Below are 17,873 nucleotides of genomic sequence, written 5' to 3'. Positions count from 1 at the left end.
TGATGGAGGACAGGCAGGATGAACTCATCTGGCCTTTCTGTTTCTGTTGGTTTGGCCTTTCTTTTCACAAAGCTATTAAAGTCTTCCTATGAATTCTGAAAGGAGGAAATACTAATAAAAGCATTTGAAATAACATGCCCTAAGAATGGATAAATGAGGTAGTCCTTAAAGTATCTGTTCTATAACTTGCCCTGGATATGATCCCATATCTCCTTTTGTAATCTGATTGATAGGCATCTGACATGGAATAAGTCAAGAGGCTGTAGATGCCATTCTTCCCTCCCCATCAACAGTTGCTAGCAAATGGGGTGAGGCACTAAGTGAAGGCACACACCCATCGCCAGCTCTCAGCAGCCAGTACTGGGGAAGGAAAGAAGAATGGAGAGAGAAAGAGACCTCCTGCTAATCCTCACCATAGTCCTTTCCAACTTCTCAAAATCATAGCTTCTTCTAACGGTAGAACTCTGCACTAGTTGCTCACTTCAGAATACAAGCCATCAGAAGCTTGAGATTCACAGGCTTTTGGGCATGAAGTGGAATTTGACCATCATGTACTCCTAATTCTAAATAATTAACATCTAATCTGGGAACACAATCAGTTCTTGAAACAAAATATGCCTCTAATCAAAACCAGTCACACTATCGTCAACACAAATTTCATTAGAGTAAACAAGAACTGTGTGGCTTTAGAAAATATGAAGGAAGTTCTTCTTGGTACAGTACTTACCATATAACCACTCTCTTTTTTATGCTGATAATAAAATACACAAAGTACTACCTTAGAAAGGACAAAGCATATAAAGCACCAGCATCCTCTGTCTCCAAAGAAGAATCCACTTTGCACACAGTTACAGTAAATGATTATTCCCTAAGGAGTAATCCCACACTAGCACAAGATCTCGGACAGGGCTTTCTCATCTCTCACTTCTATTACTGTAAAGCTACATGGCCATATCCATCAATCACATTTGTAAACACCACTAAACCATGGTGCTATTATACACAAGCCAATAGATATTTTCAGTACCATATAGTTACACTATTATCCATCTTTTATAGACAAGCAATCAAACTCCACATGACAAGAGTTCAGAGAAATAATGGTAATGTAAGTTTTCTAGTCCTAGAAGCAAAATGGATTTAACTTTTCCAAGAAACATAGATGAGTAATAACTTCAATTTTTACTGTAGTTTACACTTCTAAATAAGACATTTTAAACTATGAGAAGTATTTTGAAGCTGAATGTGGTGGTACATGCCTGCAATCCTAGTTACTTGGAAGGCTGAGGCAGGAACATCCTAAATCTGAGGTCAGCATGGGCAACTTAGTGAGATCCTGCCCCAAAATGAAATATAAGCAGACTGGGGATGCAGCTTAGTACTTCCTCAATTCAGTCCCCAGCATGACAACCAAAGTACTTTCAAAGTGTTTATTTTCACTTTTAAGTAATAGTAGTTTATCACCTATAGCAAAAATTTCCCCATACAAGTCAGGTATTCTTCAGACATACTGATAGTGCTTAATTCTTAAACAGTCCAGTTTGAATTAGTAATCAATACTATAAGCTCACGTCAGATGTGACGGCGCATGGTTGTAAAAACAGAACTTAGAGGCCGAGGCAGGAGGATTAACACCAGTTTGAGGCCAGTCTGGACTCCATAGTGAGTTCAAGGCCAGCCTGAACTACACAGTGAGACCCAATCTCAAAAAAACCAAAAGAAACATACTACAGGCTGAACTTTACCCTTACTAACGATGAAACACAAGGTTTGATGGCACCCCCTGGTGGCAGATTCTTCAGAGGAAAAAATAAAATTCCATTAATAGTTCAAACACATGCTTCTACTAAATTAAAACTATCTTTCAAACAAAAAATGACTAAGTTGTACCCAACAATTCAATTATTTCAGGTAATATACAACAAAGAGAGAAATTCAAAATACAGTCAAAAGAATGTTCATAAATAATAAGCTGAGGTTCCCTGTGAAGGGCCTCTAATCCATCAGCAGCTTCTACTGTACACAGAAAGATGTCAAGTGCAAAGGGAGCCTTAGCCATGACCCAGTGCAGTGTCACCCAGAACTCTGAAGACTAAAGTGTCTACATCTGTGCTCTCCACCAGCCATATATGCTATCCAGCTCTTGGAATAGTGTGACTGAGAATCTGAATCTGACATTTTATTTCATTTTGGTTCATTTCAATTTAAAGAGCTACATATGGCCATTGCCTACCATGTGGGTAGCACAGATCTTGTCCTACTTGCTAAACAACTACAGTGAAATAGTCATCAGAGCCAGGCAAGGAAGAACCAGAGATTCTCAGACATACAACCACAGATGACAAATCTACAGCTTTTTAAAAAGAGTTTTAAATGTGCCTCATTTTATTCAGTTGTACCAGGCTACTTTTGGTAACCGCAATTCATTTCAAAGTTATGGTGAGTTTGAAAATGGTCAAATATTTCTCTTGAAATAATTCTGGCGTTACTGCCTGTATAAGACTGAAGACATTAAGACTGCTATAGCATTTACAGATATCAAATAAAACAGATTACAGCTGAGGTTCAATCAATCATGTGCGACATTAGTAAATGGATCCCTGAACTGTGGATTTGGTGAGCTCAGGAATCTGAGAAAAAGAACAGCCGAACAGGTCCCCTCTATGTACCATTATTCATATGTTACTAACACATGTTAAGCACCTGCTTTGTACATTAGAGTGAGCACTGTGACATGTAGACACAAAGACACTGCATTTTTAAAAATAACATATAATAGCCCTAAAGCTTATGTGTTCTGGTTTCATCTTCTCTTCCTAGCAACTGCCAATATAAGATGATCAACTATCATCTTACAAGAATAATTCTTAAATCTCTCACAAAGGATCGTGGCTCAAGACCCACATTTCTGTGTGCTAGCCATACTACAGAAACACTCAGCTGCTCTGGAGAAGCTCAGCCGAGGAAGGATGCGAGCATTCTGTAGACAGATTGTGCCTTTATGTGGCAAAGGCAGGAGGTGGCACAGGTTCCGCTCTGACCACACAGAGCAGCTTAGTGGATGCTGAGAAGACAGAAAAGGATGCTAGAGGAGACTGAGACTGAGCTGAATCCTGAAGGATGGTCAAGAACCAGCAAACAGCATGATGAAGAATCACAGGTAGACTAGGAGGCTCTGTTGGGGAAGAAGCATGAGAGGATGCTTGAGAGGTGGGCAAGGTCATGGAATGCCATAAATAACACTCACTAGGGCTAAATCCAGATGGGGTGTAATGGAAGGTTTCAAGATCCACGCTGCAGAGAGCATAGTGTGTGAGCAGCAGGCAGGATGGATTTAAAAGGAGCAAACCCATACACAGGGGCCAGCTAGATGACTGGTGACGTTCTAGCTGAGTCATAATGATGGTAGAGACAGGTGAGACTCAAGGATTTAGGAAGCAAAATTACAGCATCTCACTATAACAGTGATGGCAAACCTTTTATAGCTTTCAGTAATAATAAACAGCCGGCTGAGCCACAGGTGCCATAGGTTTGCAACCAACATACTTCAACATGAGGAGATGGGAGATCAGCAAGGAGAGGTGGCTGAGACAGAGGAAGGCAGCTAAAATGATTAACAAATTGCAGATAGACAAAAAGTCAATTACAGTACTTCAGGTGTTGATGATGTGTCAGTGCAGGTTTATCAACTGTAACAGAAGTACCATCCTGCCATACAGGTATTAAAGCAAGGAGTTCATGGGAAATCTTTGTATCTTCATTCATTTTGCTGTGAACTTAAAATATCTCTAAAAAATCCAGTCTGATAAAGAATATTTTAAAGTTGATTATAGAAGCAACAGCCATGCTAACCACTAAAAGTCATGCATGCATTAGCCAGGCACTTAAGAGAAGATGAGATTGGGACATAGGTATCTTGAAGTTTAATTTTGCTTTGGACATGACGAATATGAGGAAATGAATTAAGACTAGCTTCTTTGAGATCATAAGAATGGATGAATGAAGAATACTGAAATCTTTAAAAATGAAGGAATTAAAAAAATTTACCTTTAAGATACAATCATATCTGTCTAGGAGGTGGGATAGGGCAGATGAATTGTACAGCGGTGTAAAGATCAGAAAACAACTTTTAAAAGGCTTAGAACCTAGAGTAATGAGGAAATATATAAAAGATGGCAAAAAGCACCAAAGGCCAAGTAAAGATTCAATAATATGAACTCTTGAGCCTATCAGTGAGATTTTCCACTCCTTTCTTCTCTCATTACAACTGTTTTACCAACCATGTTCCATAGAATACTAACTACAAGTAAAATTATAAGTTGTTACACAGAAAGGGGTTCTGTTTATAAATAAACTTGGAAGCAACGTTTACTTTAACTAAGTATGTTTCTTTACCATAGGAGTCCTCAGAACTATTCCTAATACAGAATGCAGTACCTTCTATTAACTTACCCATTCAATCCTCACTTGAGCATATAATTATTATTATAATATGTTACTTGAGCATATAATATAATCTGAGAAACAGTGGACCAGAAGAAAAGAAGAAAAAGCAATGGAGACCTTAAAAAATAGAAAGCACAATATAAATAAGTGAACAGTAAACTAGGGGGTTAGGAGAGGACAGGAATCCATAACTCATGATCTCAAACAGAAAGCTAGAACAGGGGCTAATCAGATCCAAGCTGTGGTAATATGAGTTAAATAAAGTACAGGTCTCACGTATAGTCTTGGCACCTGTTAAGGTTTAAATCTCGTATGTCCCCCCAAAGTCCCATATTCAGAGGTGGGGCTTTTGGAAGGCGACTGGGTCATGGCAGGGCTATGCTCATCAGTGAATTAATTTATTGATGTGCTGTTAGGACGTAGCTCACTGGAAACATGACCTGGAAGAGTGTGTTCATGTCTCCAGGTAAAAGAGGTAAATCTCAGATGTCTGAAACAGGTTAAGCCTGCTCCAGATACTTTCTAGAAGAACTGAAGATAGATTTGTCTACAAAGTAAGCAGCAGGCCTGGAACTAGGGAAAGACCATAAAGGAGACAGGAATCAGCTAAAAAAAGGGCTGTATACACAGCTACTAATCCAGTGAACAAAGAAAGTGAGCAGCTGCAACATTCTACCCCTATAGGAAATAGGAAACGTTCCTAGTTTATATTAGAGTTGGGCTTTCCAGTCGGTGGGTGGTGGATAAGACCAATAGCAAGGAGTTCATTTGAAAATATTCCATGTTTCACTATTTTGGAAAATGGTTCTTGCTGTATAAGGTGTCTTTTTATAGTGCTCTTTGGGTAATCACAGAATACCTGTGGCAACCAGACACCACGTCACTCAGTTTAAGAAAAACTTTTAACACACTATAACAAGTATTTCTTTAGTAAGCTTAGAATCTGTATTACCTGTCATTACCACAGCAATAAACCACACAGGAATACCATCAGTACCAACCAAAAAAGGCCATCAGCTCAATCTTCCATACCACAGTACTGATGGTGAACTTTCCAGAGGCCAGTGGACATGTCTAATGTTTACCACTGAGTTTACTGCTTTTTATATAGGCCACACATTGAAACTATGTAAATCTGAAAAAACATCTAACATTCAGTTTTTACTTATGCTTATTTTTATCTTCAGATAACACATGCTACAAATGTCTTCAGATTTAAATATGAGATGTTATTGTAGATAACAGTGTTACCCAAAAGGAACACAGAATTTATTCTTACTAAGCTGAACATAAAAAGGATAAATATAAGTTAACTGAACAGGAATTGAGGAATTTATGTCAAACTGTGTAAATAAAATACAAAAAACTCAAATCATACTAAACAACAACAGAACAACAAACAAGATGTTCGAGATATAAATCACAGGAGAAATTAAAACAAAGAATTATTATCACTCTTCTAACAGAGTAGGTTTCTAGATAATGAAATTGATGCCATAGCAACATGAAAAGAAATGGTTTCTATTTTTATTTGAACCAAATGAATGAATGAAAGGCCAGGACATTAAGGTATGAGTTCAATTTCATAGCAGTATTAGAATACAGGAGGAATTCTACTGAATGCATTTCTATTTCTGAGTATCTATAAACTTTAACCTCCTTGTCTGCCACAGGAGTAAGTACAACCCAGACAGTGCTTTACCATCACAAAATAACTCTATGCATGTGGGGTCAATAAAAACGAACTTTCCATAGTAATTTAGAAAGTTTATCAAGTTAAAGGCTCTGCTCCAACTGGAGCAATGTGTCCTATTGGACGGGTACTATTTCAACAATCACCGATAAAATTCTTGAACATGTCATAACTCAAAAGCACACATCAACCTCGCTGGGGAAAGAAATTCCCCCTATTCCATACAAATCTAACAGTTCACCTGTTTTAATATTTTAGTGGCTCTCATTAGCTGCCTTTTGGCTGCTATAGTTCTCATGAATGAAATTAAGTTGAGCTGTAAAACAATGCAGATCTTATTGATTCCAGAGACTGTGAGTCACCAAGGGAAAAAAATCCAAAAAGGTGAAATTTCTACAGAATTCCAAGTCAGAGGTTTGAAAGCTAGAGAGATAAAGACATTAGCTGTAGTCTTAAGCAACATTCAAGTCTGTTTTCATTTGATTAGGAAGTTGCTAGAGGACTTAGGACCTATATAACAAGGACACTTCAAAAATTGTTAAGCTTTGAAGACCCAGAAAATAGATTATCTATGAAGAATTCTAAAATCAGAAACTAAGGAGAAATGTGTTTATAAGCATTTAGGAACTAATTTCTGTTGTACCAAAAAAACAAAACAGTAAGACCCACAATGCCAAAAGGCTATCAATGGGGAAGTCCACAATCTTTGTAGGTTATTAAACAACGTGGTTCTGATTTGAAATAACAGTTACAACCAATTGCTTCAGAACAGCATTTTCCAAAATATTCTAAGGAATACTAGCGTCCAATGAACAATTTATGAGGTCGCAGGTGGGGTGAGGGTAGGAGGAGAAAGTAAAAGATTCTCAAAATTAATTTTGTTCTAAAATTTTCAACATACAGCCGGATATGGTGGCACATGCCTGTCTGTAATCCCAGCACCTGGGAGGCTGACACAGGTGGACTGTCACAAGTTCAAGACCAGCCTGGGTTACAAAGTGAGCTCAAGGCCAGCCCAAACTGCATAGCAAAACCTTATCTCAAAAAGATAAAATAAAATTAAAATTAAAATTAAAAATAAAACAAAACATACAAAATACTGAGTACTTTAACACAGTTCTAATTATCATGAGATAAGCTGCCTATCACAGTATGTCATAATCTAGGTCAGGTAGTCCATAATACAGCCCTTATGCATGACTTCTGCCTAATAATTTCAATGTTACATTTTAATTTTTTCACATAAGACAGATGTTATTCAAAACAATTTCTTTTAGCTATTAGTACACGTTTGATAACTTTGCTGATAATCTATTTTAACACAAGCTTATGTTGTTTTTCTGAGTTTCTGATGAAATTCTGCTAATACATAATTTTTAGTTTTTCATGGTCACCTGAATCCAAAAAACATTATTTTAGTTAAACATAGTACATGCCTCAATTTTAGGGACAATAAATTCTGTTGTACTTGTTTCTACATTTTAAAGTAACACATCAAGAATTGAAAAAAAGATGACTTAGACATAAACTCTGCTCTGCTTAATTTGCTTCCTCCCAAACACAATATAATCCTATTTACCTTTTAAAACTCAGAAGCACATAAAAGGATTCAAGTTTATTAGTGGAGATTTACATATTCTTGTTTCCAGGGAGAAAAGCTTTAACCAGCCTTTCTCTGACAGGTCACAGCCAACAAAAGAGAACAGGTCCATTTTAGACATATAATCCAAGGTACAGACTTTCTGCTGTTATTTATTAAAAAAGAAAAATGTGTGTTTTCAAAAAGAATGTATTAGTCTACTCCACTTTAGATATATAAACTAAGGTACAAATTTTTTTGCTGTTATTTATTAAAAAAGAAAAATGTGTGTTTTCAAAAAGAATGTATTACTACCTAGATGCAGCAATCAAAACCTTTCTATTTTAATATTTTCATTTTTTATTTCTAAATATGTTCTATTCCCAGATTCCTATTTCTCATTGACCACTTTTAGCGGCAACATATGTAAGAAACCAACACACAAAATAGTACACCTCATTTAGTTATTTATGGCAGCCTTTATGGAAAACCAACAGAAGAACGTAATGAGAGGCTTATTAATTCCTATTATTTGTTCATTTGTTTTGGTTTTTTGAGACAGAGTCTTACCATGTAGTCTAGGCTGGCCTTGAATTTGTGGCAATCCTGCCTCAGGCTCACAAGTGCTGGGATTACAGGCATATGCCACCACATCTAGCTTCATTCTTATTTTTGATCCCAGCATAAAGTGAAAGATGCAAAGGAAGATTAAATAGTGACTAAAATCCTTAGGTTTCCCTTCAATAACCAATCCATTTGCTGAAAAAGCGGCCTATGCAAATCCATTTTATAATGTAAGTTTTTCATGTTAAATAATTAAACAGAAGAAATCCCTCTCAACTATATATCCCCATGCCCTTTTCCAGTCACTCGGTTGTAGATTTCACAAGTTAATTTGCTAAAAATAAAATGAAGTAATGTCACAGGTATTGTAAGATGGAAATTCTTAAAATTCTTCTACAATGCATTAATAAGAAAATCTTTTTGAACATATAGGGCATTTTGTTCAAATTTCCTGTGAAAAACACCAGAAGTAAGTATATTGATTCATTTAGAATATAAATTATTGAAGTGGCTGGATTTAATTTTGTGCAACACCACACAGGAGGGCCATAAAACACAGATTATTTGTTCCTAGCATTTCTAACAGCTGGCAGTGAAGATGACCAATATTAGAATTAAGATGCAAAAACACTAAATAACAGCCATTTCAACTCAGTATCACCTAAATATATACCTGTACATTACAAATTAACCAACTGATCTCTGATTTTTGCTGGGTTCTGACAAAATAATAAATGCTCTGGCAATACTCCTCACTTCTATTCCAATAGAGGCTGCTCAAACGGCAGGATGAGTATTGCGGTCCCTTGCTTGTTGGCTGGATGCTAGTCTGTAGGTAGTATCAGTGATCTGGATTCACATTAAATGTTGGTACTGACTCCTGCTGCTCTAAAATGGTCTGGGTTACAAAATTCATCACACACAGAAAGATTTTTAAGGACATGAAAATTAAGGGCCTGAAAGTACACTCTAAAATATTAATCTGGATGTAATAATAATACATATTTTAAAAAGCTAGAAGTAAGGATTTTGAATGTTTTCACTATAATGAAATTGTAAATGTTTGAGGTAACAGATGTTTTCCCTTGACAAACATATACAATCCATACATGTATTATAATGTCATATTAACATCCCATAAACAGGTATAATTTCTATGGTGTATGTATGAGTTAAAAAAATTTAGCAATATAAAAAATAAAAGAATCTCCAAATTTTGTCAACAAGCAATGTTTAAGAATCCTTTAGATTAACAAGCACTCCTACTCTAGAATATAGACACACAAAGGAAAGTAAACAAAATTCATTTATAATCTAAAACCAAGGCAAAGCCTTGCATTAAAGATCCCCCTTCTCTCCACTAATGCTATCCACATGTGTCTGACATTCACTTCTCAATAACCACTGCACAACTTGGCCATGACTTCATCAGGTTCTATATTAGCGTTTTTGGAGGCTTGATGAACAGGAAGACATGTAAACGTATTAAAGATCCAATGTCATTGGCTAGGTACACAAGCAATGACAGAACAGTAAATTGTCAGAGACAATTTACAATCGTCAAATTGTAAATTGTCAAAGACAAAACATTTTTGAATCTCTACATACACTTTACACAGATTTCCTCAAGCCTCTAACACTGGAATGGCTGTGCAAATTATTTATCAATTTGATAAGAATACTATGCAACCATTAAGACTGAAGTTATAAAGCTATATAGCATAGAAGATCTTATTTATTAAAAATTTTTTTTGAGACAAGGTCTCACTCTGTAATTCAGGATGGCCTTAAACTAGTGGTGAACCTCCTATCTCAGCCTCCTGAATGCTGGGATTACAGGTGTGTGCAACCATGCCTGGCCAAGACTTCATAATATAGCATAAAACACTTTAAATACACATTTATATCTAGCTATCACTATAGGACATTATATACACGGGGAAACTTGAACACAGCAAGACATTAGTATGTGGCATCATACTGGGCTCTTTCAATCCTCTATATGGTTTACAAAATGAATAAAAACTGGAAGGTCAAAAAATGCAATGGCTCCTGTCCCTAAAGAACTGTAAAACTATCATCAGCACTGGAGTAATCACCTCATATTTATGATCTACACTAAACACCAAAACTTGCTATATATCATCCTTTCAGGCATGCTTCTGGGCAAGGTCAGCAGGTAGAGGGGAAACAAGGTCCTGTCTATATTCTGATTAAGGGTGAGGGGTGGAATACTTCACCACATAACAAAGTGACAGAGGTATTATAAGCAAGGGCATGTTTTACTGCCATCATAAGGCATCAAATTTAGTATTACCTCTTACCAAAATGAACTACTGTGTCTAATTAAAGCCCAGAAAATTATAAAATACAAGTGTTATGTTCTGATAAGTGACAAAAAAGATTCTATCAACTTTTCCACGCATCAGAAATTACACCTCTGTACAAGTGAGAGGCATTTAGATTCAGGATATTGGGTTGTACAATTTTCTGACAGAGAATAAGGGCATCTGTTACTTATTATATGGCTGCCTTTAAACTCCACTTGGGTCAAAAGCTCAATAAGGCAACCCTGAAATTACACTAAAATTATTTGTACTTTGTCAGAAATGCAGAATTAGTTTGGAGACTACTAACATTATTATGAAACAGCCCTGAACAATTTGCTTTTTTGCAAAATTTAAAAAACTAGTCCTAAAATTCATATTGAAATGCAAAGGATGCAAAATACCCAAAACATACTACAAAATGATCCAAGTTATAGGATGTACAATACCTTATTTTATAATTTATTACAAAGTTACAGTAATCCAGATAGTGTGTTAGGACCACAGGGACTGACATATACAAATCAAAGGAATAGAAATAAGAGGCCAGAAATAAACTTTCACATTTATAGTCAACTGGGTTTTGAAAAAGGTGCTAATAAGATAAGTCAATAGGGATGGAAGAATCTTTCCAACATATGGTGGTGGGACAAGCAAAATAATACTGGCTCCCCACCTCCTACCATACATGAAATTAATTCAAAATGGACATTCACATGGAACATAGGCTACATTCAAAGTTCAATAATTATTCAATTAGATAATCAAAATCTCTAACAAATATTAGAGACATTTTAATTCAAAATGTTCCAATTTCAAAAATTACTTAGTTTCTATTTTTAGTAAACAAATTGTTTAATGACTTAAAATAACATTAGACTGAGCAGAAGAATCAAATTGTGTACAATTTTAAAAACAGATTATATATGAAAGTCCTTTTCCTTGTAGGAGAGGAGACTTAGTTACTAAGTAAACTGTCATTGCTTGGTACAGCTCTTGGGGTAAGTGGTAGTTTCCCAGTTTTTTCTAAAACTAAAAATATACTCAGCAAACCTTTACTTAGCAACTGCACTCTTGGACATTTATCACAAAAAAAGCAAAAACCTATCTGCATGCAAAAGACTGTAAGCAAAACTCATAGTAACTTTAGTTGAAAGAGTAAAAATGCAATAACCCAAATGCCTTAGATGGGCCTACTGTTAAATTACGATCTTTACATGCTATGAATACTGCTCAGCAATGAAGGTAAAACAAACAAAAAACAAACAAAACAACAAAAACAAAAAAACTGATTCATCTGAGTGAATGTAAGACAACTGTGCTGAGTGAGAAAAGGCACTGTGAAAAGAAATGGTAAGAGATGGAGAGCTATGTGGCTGTCAGGGGTCAGAACGGGGCCAGTGTGGCCACAGAGGGCAGCAAGTGAGCCGTGTGTCAATGGGGTGGCTTTGTCACTTGATAGAGGCAGTTACATGGAACTAGGGAATATGGGATACCCCTATACAGAAACACAAAAGGACTGCATGTGAAACTGGTAAAATCTATGTAAGCTCTTATGTCAGTTTCTTAGTGTTGATACTATATAATAGCTATGCAAGTGGTCAACACTGAGGGAAAATGAAAGGTAGATAGGACTCCCCCCTACCATGTATTTCTTTGCAAATTTTGGCGAATCTATAATTATTTCATGTTTAAAAAGTATGCTGGCATTTTTTCAAAACAGATAATGTCGTTCTGTGGAGGTATGAAAGTTATATTCTCATCACTTGCTTGTGGCATGATAGATGGCTATAATTCCCTGTAGAAAATGATTTTACAGCATATATAGACAGCTATACATATTTGGTGTCCTTTTACCTAGCCATTTAATTCTTTGGAATCATCTAAAGAAACAGTATCAAATATGGAAAGACACAGGTGTGTGCAAGCATGCGCATACACACACACATACACACAGGTTACTACAGTGCAAATGAGAATAGGATAAACCTGGACACAATTTAGATGTCTGAATAGGAATAGCTTTGTCAAATCCAGTGATAGAACATTTGCATCCACTGACAATGCCAACAATGGTACGACAATATGACAGAAAATATACATTATCAAAAATAAAATAAAATTTGTGTTAAATCCTATTTGTCTCTACCTACAATATGCAATGAAAATACAGAAAAACCATGAAAATAAAAAGATAATTTTGTTAGTGTCCAACAATTATGAGTATTTTTTTCAAACCTTACAAAGTTATTGGATTATTTTACAGCTAAAGAAATTCGCATACTATTACCTTATCGCAGAAATCAACCAAGGCTGTAAAGTCCCATTTCTTAGAATATGCCACATTGTATTTCAGAATAGCATCCTATGGAAGAAGCAGAAGCAAAATCTCATGGTACAGTCATGTGAATTATCTATGAATAGCCTGTTTCTATTATGAACTACTTCCAGTAAATTTCTTACTGCTGGACAAGTTTCCTTTTACCATTAGCTACCCCAAATCAGTAGCTACAGACAAATAAAATGCATACTAATTTATAATTCACTTAAGAAAACTGAGATTGGAAAGGCCAAATAATAGTGAAAAACCATGAATACCTTAAAGCATGCAATCTAAATGGGGTGATGTATTCAAAGTTGACAAAATTGGCTCTTGGGGGATGAAAACTAAGAGATCACAATAATTCATGGACATGAAAAGGGTTATTACCAACATGCTCACGCAGAGAAACATGTTTTATTTGTAGAACTCAAATTTTGTGTGTGTGTAAGTGAGGAGGAGATTAGAGATAAATGTTTAAAAAGGCTCCTGGAGTGGAGGGTAATGAAAAAAAAAATTAAGAAATACTGCTTTCAAGTATAAAGTGATCTTTACCCCTTATTATCAGCTACTTTTACAAGCTCTGTATAACTGGTTATCTTTCTCAGCAGTTCACACAAATTATGCATTTACACAGAATGAAAAGTCAAAATATTATGCCATCTACTGGTGTAGCTTTCAACTGTCTGAACAGCCAATACTATATACTGGGTTTCCAGAGTTAGGCAATCCCTTCATTGTGCAGGAAGAAATATTTATAATTACATCTTATCTCATCCATTTAAACATCTATTTTGATTTTATTATATATAACATTAATAAAGTAACAATATATAGAATGCATAAATATATTAGTAATTAAAACTTTTTAAACTGAAACACACAAGTCTGAAAATCACTGAAGTACTACAATAAACCTTTCAAATTTTTTTCATTAAGGAAGTTTTTAAAAAGTTCACATTCTGCCAGCTTCCTGAAAAACACTCATGCCAAACAAAGCACCAAGCACCTAGGTTAAAACTCAACTCCACAAAATTTATCTTATTCACTTGCAACCAAGGGATATCAAACTTCCTTCAGAAAAAATAACATTAACTATAAAATAACAAGGCACAAAAAAGCTTTTCTTTTTCACTCACAAGCCATAAAATAAAACTTCTGTTATGAATTAAAAGATTTTAAGGATTTTTTCCTAATTACTGGTATCTGATTTCAAAACTTTATCAAGTAATAAATAATAAAACTATAACAAATAGCAATGTGCATAAGCAGATGAATAGATATGCAATGCACATATTGGAGCAAGCTGCTGATATACTCATGACATATGTGAGTCTCAAAAATCTTCATTCTGAATGAAAGAAGCCAGACATGACAGCACACGGACAGAGACTTCATTAATGTGAACTGTAAACTAACCTATTGTGAAAGACAGCAGATAAGTTACTGAAGCCAGAGCAGAACCTGAAATTGACTACAAACAGGTGACAGGAATCTTTGAGGGTGACATAAATGTTCTCTGTCTTGATTGTGATGGGAGGCTTTACCAATAGATCCAAACATCAAAATTGATCAAATTACATATTGTGAAAGCATGTACTTTTTAATAAATTATTCCTCAAAGTTGATGAAGAAAAACACTTGAAATAGCATTTGCACACTAGTCCTTAATGGCAATTTATACTTAGCATTAATCCCTAATACAGCTATCCCACTCTATAGCAAAGGATGGGTTCAAACTCACCCCTTACCCCAAGGATATCAAAACCTGATGCTGCTCAATTCCCTGATGTAAGACAGGAAAGCATTTGTGTATGTACATCTGCTCATGTAGTTTGAATTCCTTTAGATTACTTATAATCCCCTCCAAAAGTTGTGAATCAGTCTTGGTTGAATCTAAAGATGAGGAACCTGCAATTATAGAGGACTGACTGACTATATTTATCTGTACTTCAGTCTTCAAATCTCAAAAGTAGTCCATCGTGAGGTCTACCATTAGAAAAAAAAAGGATGCTCCTTTGTATTCTTAGCTACCAACTGAATATTCTTTTTAGTTCATAATGCAAAATGAATGCAAAAAAGTGCTTTTATATAAATTATCAAACACATTATTTACAGAAATACTAATTCTGAGAACACTGTTCCTGTTTTAAACTTTGAATCTCTTGGATCCCTCTAAATTTAACATCAATTGGCATAAAAACAGGAAAAAAGATCATTATATTCAATCAGTCAGAGAGATTTAATGTTTTTCCCCTTCTCTCACAGCGCTCCTCAAGCAAAGGAGACAATTACCATAAGGAGATAGAAGAAAATTTGGATGGATTATTCTGTTTAGTTGTATCTGCCATAAAATAAGAAGAGGAATTCGTTTTAAAGCAATTACTGCTTCCTAAAGTAATCATGGTGTACTAAGGCACTGCTAGACATGAGCAGACTGCTTGAAGAAAAATATGAATAATTTAAAAAGCAGCCAGTTTAGAAGACCATAAGACTGTTTCTCAAATGGATCTACATAATATTCTTGCCTGAACTGCTTCTGTGTTTGTGAATATATAGTTTGGTGAATCTATAATTATTTCATGTTAAAAAAGTATGCTGCTCAATGTTTCCAAAGGAAACACTGTAGGAATGATGACTGATACTTTATGCAGATAAAAATGGTGCAAATATTAAGCCATCCTAGGATACATCACAGTACAGGTATGCTAATTTCTAAAGAACCTGCATCAAAGTGGTCACTACAATATTTACTGGCAAGCTGATGATCTCCATAAAGATCCCATTTATGCAGATACCAACTGGTCATGATTATAAAAGGACTAAATACAAATTAAATAGCTTTTATTTATATGGTATTTTTTCTCTCTCTTCTCTTCTCTTTTCTTTTCTTTTGTGTGATGGAGATTGAACTGAGGGCTTTGTGCTCTATTAACAAGGACTCTCACTAAATTATATCCTCCACCCCTTCATAATAGTATTTAAAAATTTTTTTTCCTACATACCATTCTAGGGGTTAGGTCAGTAGTTTAAAAAAAACTATACAAAAAAAGGAATACTGATTATAAATTTTCATTCTCATCATAAACAAATCAAATGATGTTCCATCATGCTTAAAAACAGAAAAATATCAAATTAATAAAGCTGCATAAATACCATAAGCCTAAGGAATTTATGTTTAGTTTTATGTCTGTACACATAAAACTAACATTACATTAAAAATAAGTAAGCTCTAGTAGGCCTTGATAATTTTTTCCATTTGGAAAAGAAATATTTATAATGAAAAACCTTTAAAAATACATTATTGTACAACCCATTAACATTTTTCATATAAAAAAAGGGGAAAAAATCAGGATCTACTGAACAGTATAGAAAGTATAAAAATAACTTCCAAGTATAAGTGGGAAAAATGATAAAACCAGAGAAAATATCCATAACAAATTAAACCACTGAAAGAAAATAAAACCCATTTTCATGAAAAATATAGAAAATTATGCCACTGTTTATAGTTTTATGTTAAAAATCTCTATAGTTATAATATTCTCCCCTAAAAAAATATATCTACTCATACATATTTTATGTATCAGGAAAACAATCAGTTGCCCTTATGGTTTTATATGAAATACAAAAAAAGTAAAAATAAATGACTGCCAATATATATTAAGATTAATAAATTATTAAATTGCTACAAGCTATATTAAAAGCAATAAAAAACAGAATACTTAATGTATACTTTAATCATTAGCAAATTCTGCTTCCCTTTAGGCACATATAGCTAGAGTCATAATTCTTTCCTGATTTCCTTTTAAAGACATTTCAGAAGCATGATTTTTAAACAAAAAATAAGAGAAGCTTAGGCTGAAGGAAATTGGACAGGGAATCAAGAAACAGAGGTCTTATTCCTAGTTCTCCAAATTATTCTATGTGGCTCTAGGCAAGTCATTTAGTACTCTCAATTCTTCTACTCATTTCCTAGTGTTGGGGTGAAAATTAAGAATGTCAGAATGTCTCTACAAAGCCTTCTTTTCTTTTTTCCTTCCTTCTTTCCTTCCTTCCTTCCACCTATCCATACATGGATCCATACATCCATCTATTGGTAAATCAATCCATCCATACATCCATCCATATATCCACCTATCCATCCATACATCCATCTTCTGTGGTACTGGGGATTGAAAACCCAGGGCCTTCAAACTGAACTACATCCTCAAACCTTTTTTATTTTTATTTTGGGACTAGGTCTCATTAAGTTGCTAAGTTGCCCAGGTTGAGCTCAAACTTGCCATCCTGCTGCCTCAGTCTTCTGAAGTATTTAAGGAGCCTTTCTAGTGCCAGGAAGAAGCACTTTGCACATAAAGAATGCTGTTGCTTGAGTCTATGATCAGAAAAATGTCTCCGAATGACAAAATAGAAGGCCCAACTCCAGGAGTTATACATAAGAGACAAGAATAGAAAAAAAACAACATACCTTTAGGTTTTGGGGTCGAGTGAATTTGTTGAGAAGGGCAGTCTGAATAAGCTCCCACCGGCTCCCTGCAGTTCGTTCACCATTCTAATAGGAAAGAAAGAAAAATATAATCAAGCCATTCTAAATTACTGTGTATCACAGAATCAAAAGTCAAAAAGAGTACTACTACACCATGTTTCAGGGACTAAAAGAACTTGTTTTGTTCTCACCTCATCTTCTACAGGGTACAAGTTTTGTTCAGAGCAAGGCATTTTGACATGTTTGTTATCCCATAGGTCTTTGTAATGTGTAGGAAAAGGCTTAGGAACTTCTCCTGCTCGCAAAAGATCTACCTGAAATAGAGGGTAAACAGGAAAATTGTAAGTGCATAAAAACTATGTGTTTCTTCTATAAAATAATCTGAAGAAAGGAACCAGAGTAAATACTGTAAAATGGAGGCCGGCTCTCAGCAAGGCACTCAGAAGTCTTCTTTAGCT

General features: G+C 35.0%; 1 protein-coding gene across 4 annotated transcripts in view; it reads right to left on the bottom strand.

Moving 5' to 3' along the window:
* Nucleotides 1–17,873, bottom strand: part of Parg (poly (ADP-ribose) glycohydrolase) — a 104,672-nt gene that overhangs the window by 71,835 nt on the left and 14,964 nt on the right. For all 4 annotated transcript variants that reach the window (XM_013508788.1, XM_005412559.2, XM_005412563.2 and 1 more), the window contains 3 exons: nt 17,607–17,729; nt 17,398–17,481; nt 12,900–12,974 (listed from right to left, as the gene is read on the bottom strand). In XM_013508788.1, coding sequence (XP_013364242.1) covers nt 12,900–12,974; nt 17,398–17,481; nt 17,607–17,729 — 282 coding nt within the window. The remainder of the gene's footprint in view (nt 1–12,899; nt 12,975–17,397; nt 17,482–17,606; nt 17,730–17,873) is intronic.

Source organism: Chinchilla lanigera, unplaced genomic scaffold, assembly GCF_000276665.1.
Source record: "Chinchilla lanigera isolate Chin_1 unplaced genomic scaffold, ChiLan1.0 scaffold00155, whole genome shotgun sequence".
In the NCBI taxonomy this organism is placed as follows: Eukaryota; Metazoa; Chordata; class Mammalia; order Rodentia; family Chinchillidae; genus Chinchilla; species Chinchilla lanigera.
The sequence above is the reverse complement of the archived record's forward strand: the minus strand, read 5'-3'. Positions and strand labels throughout refer to the sequence as shown.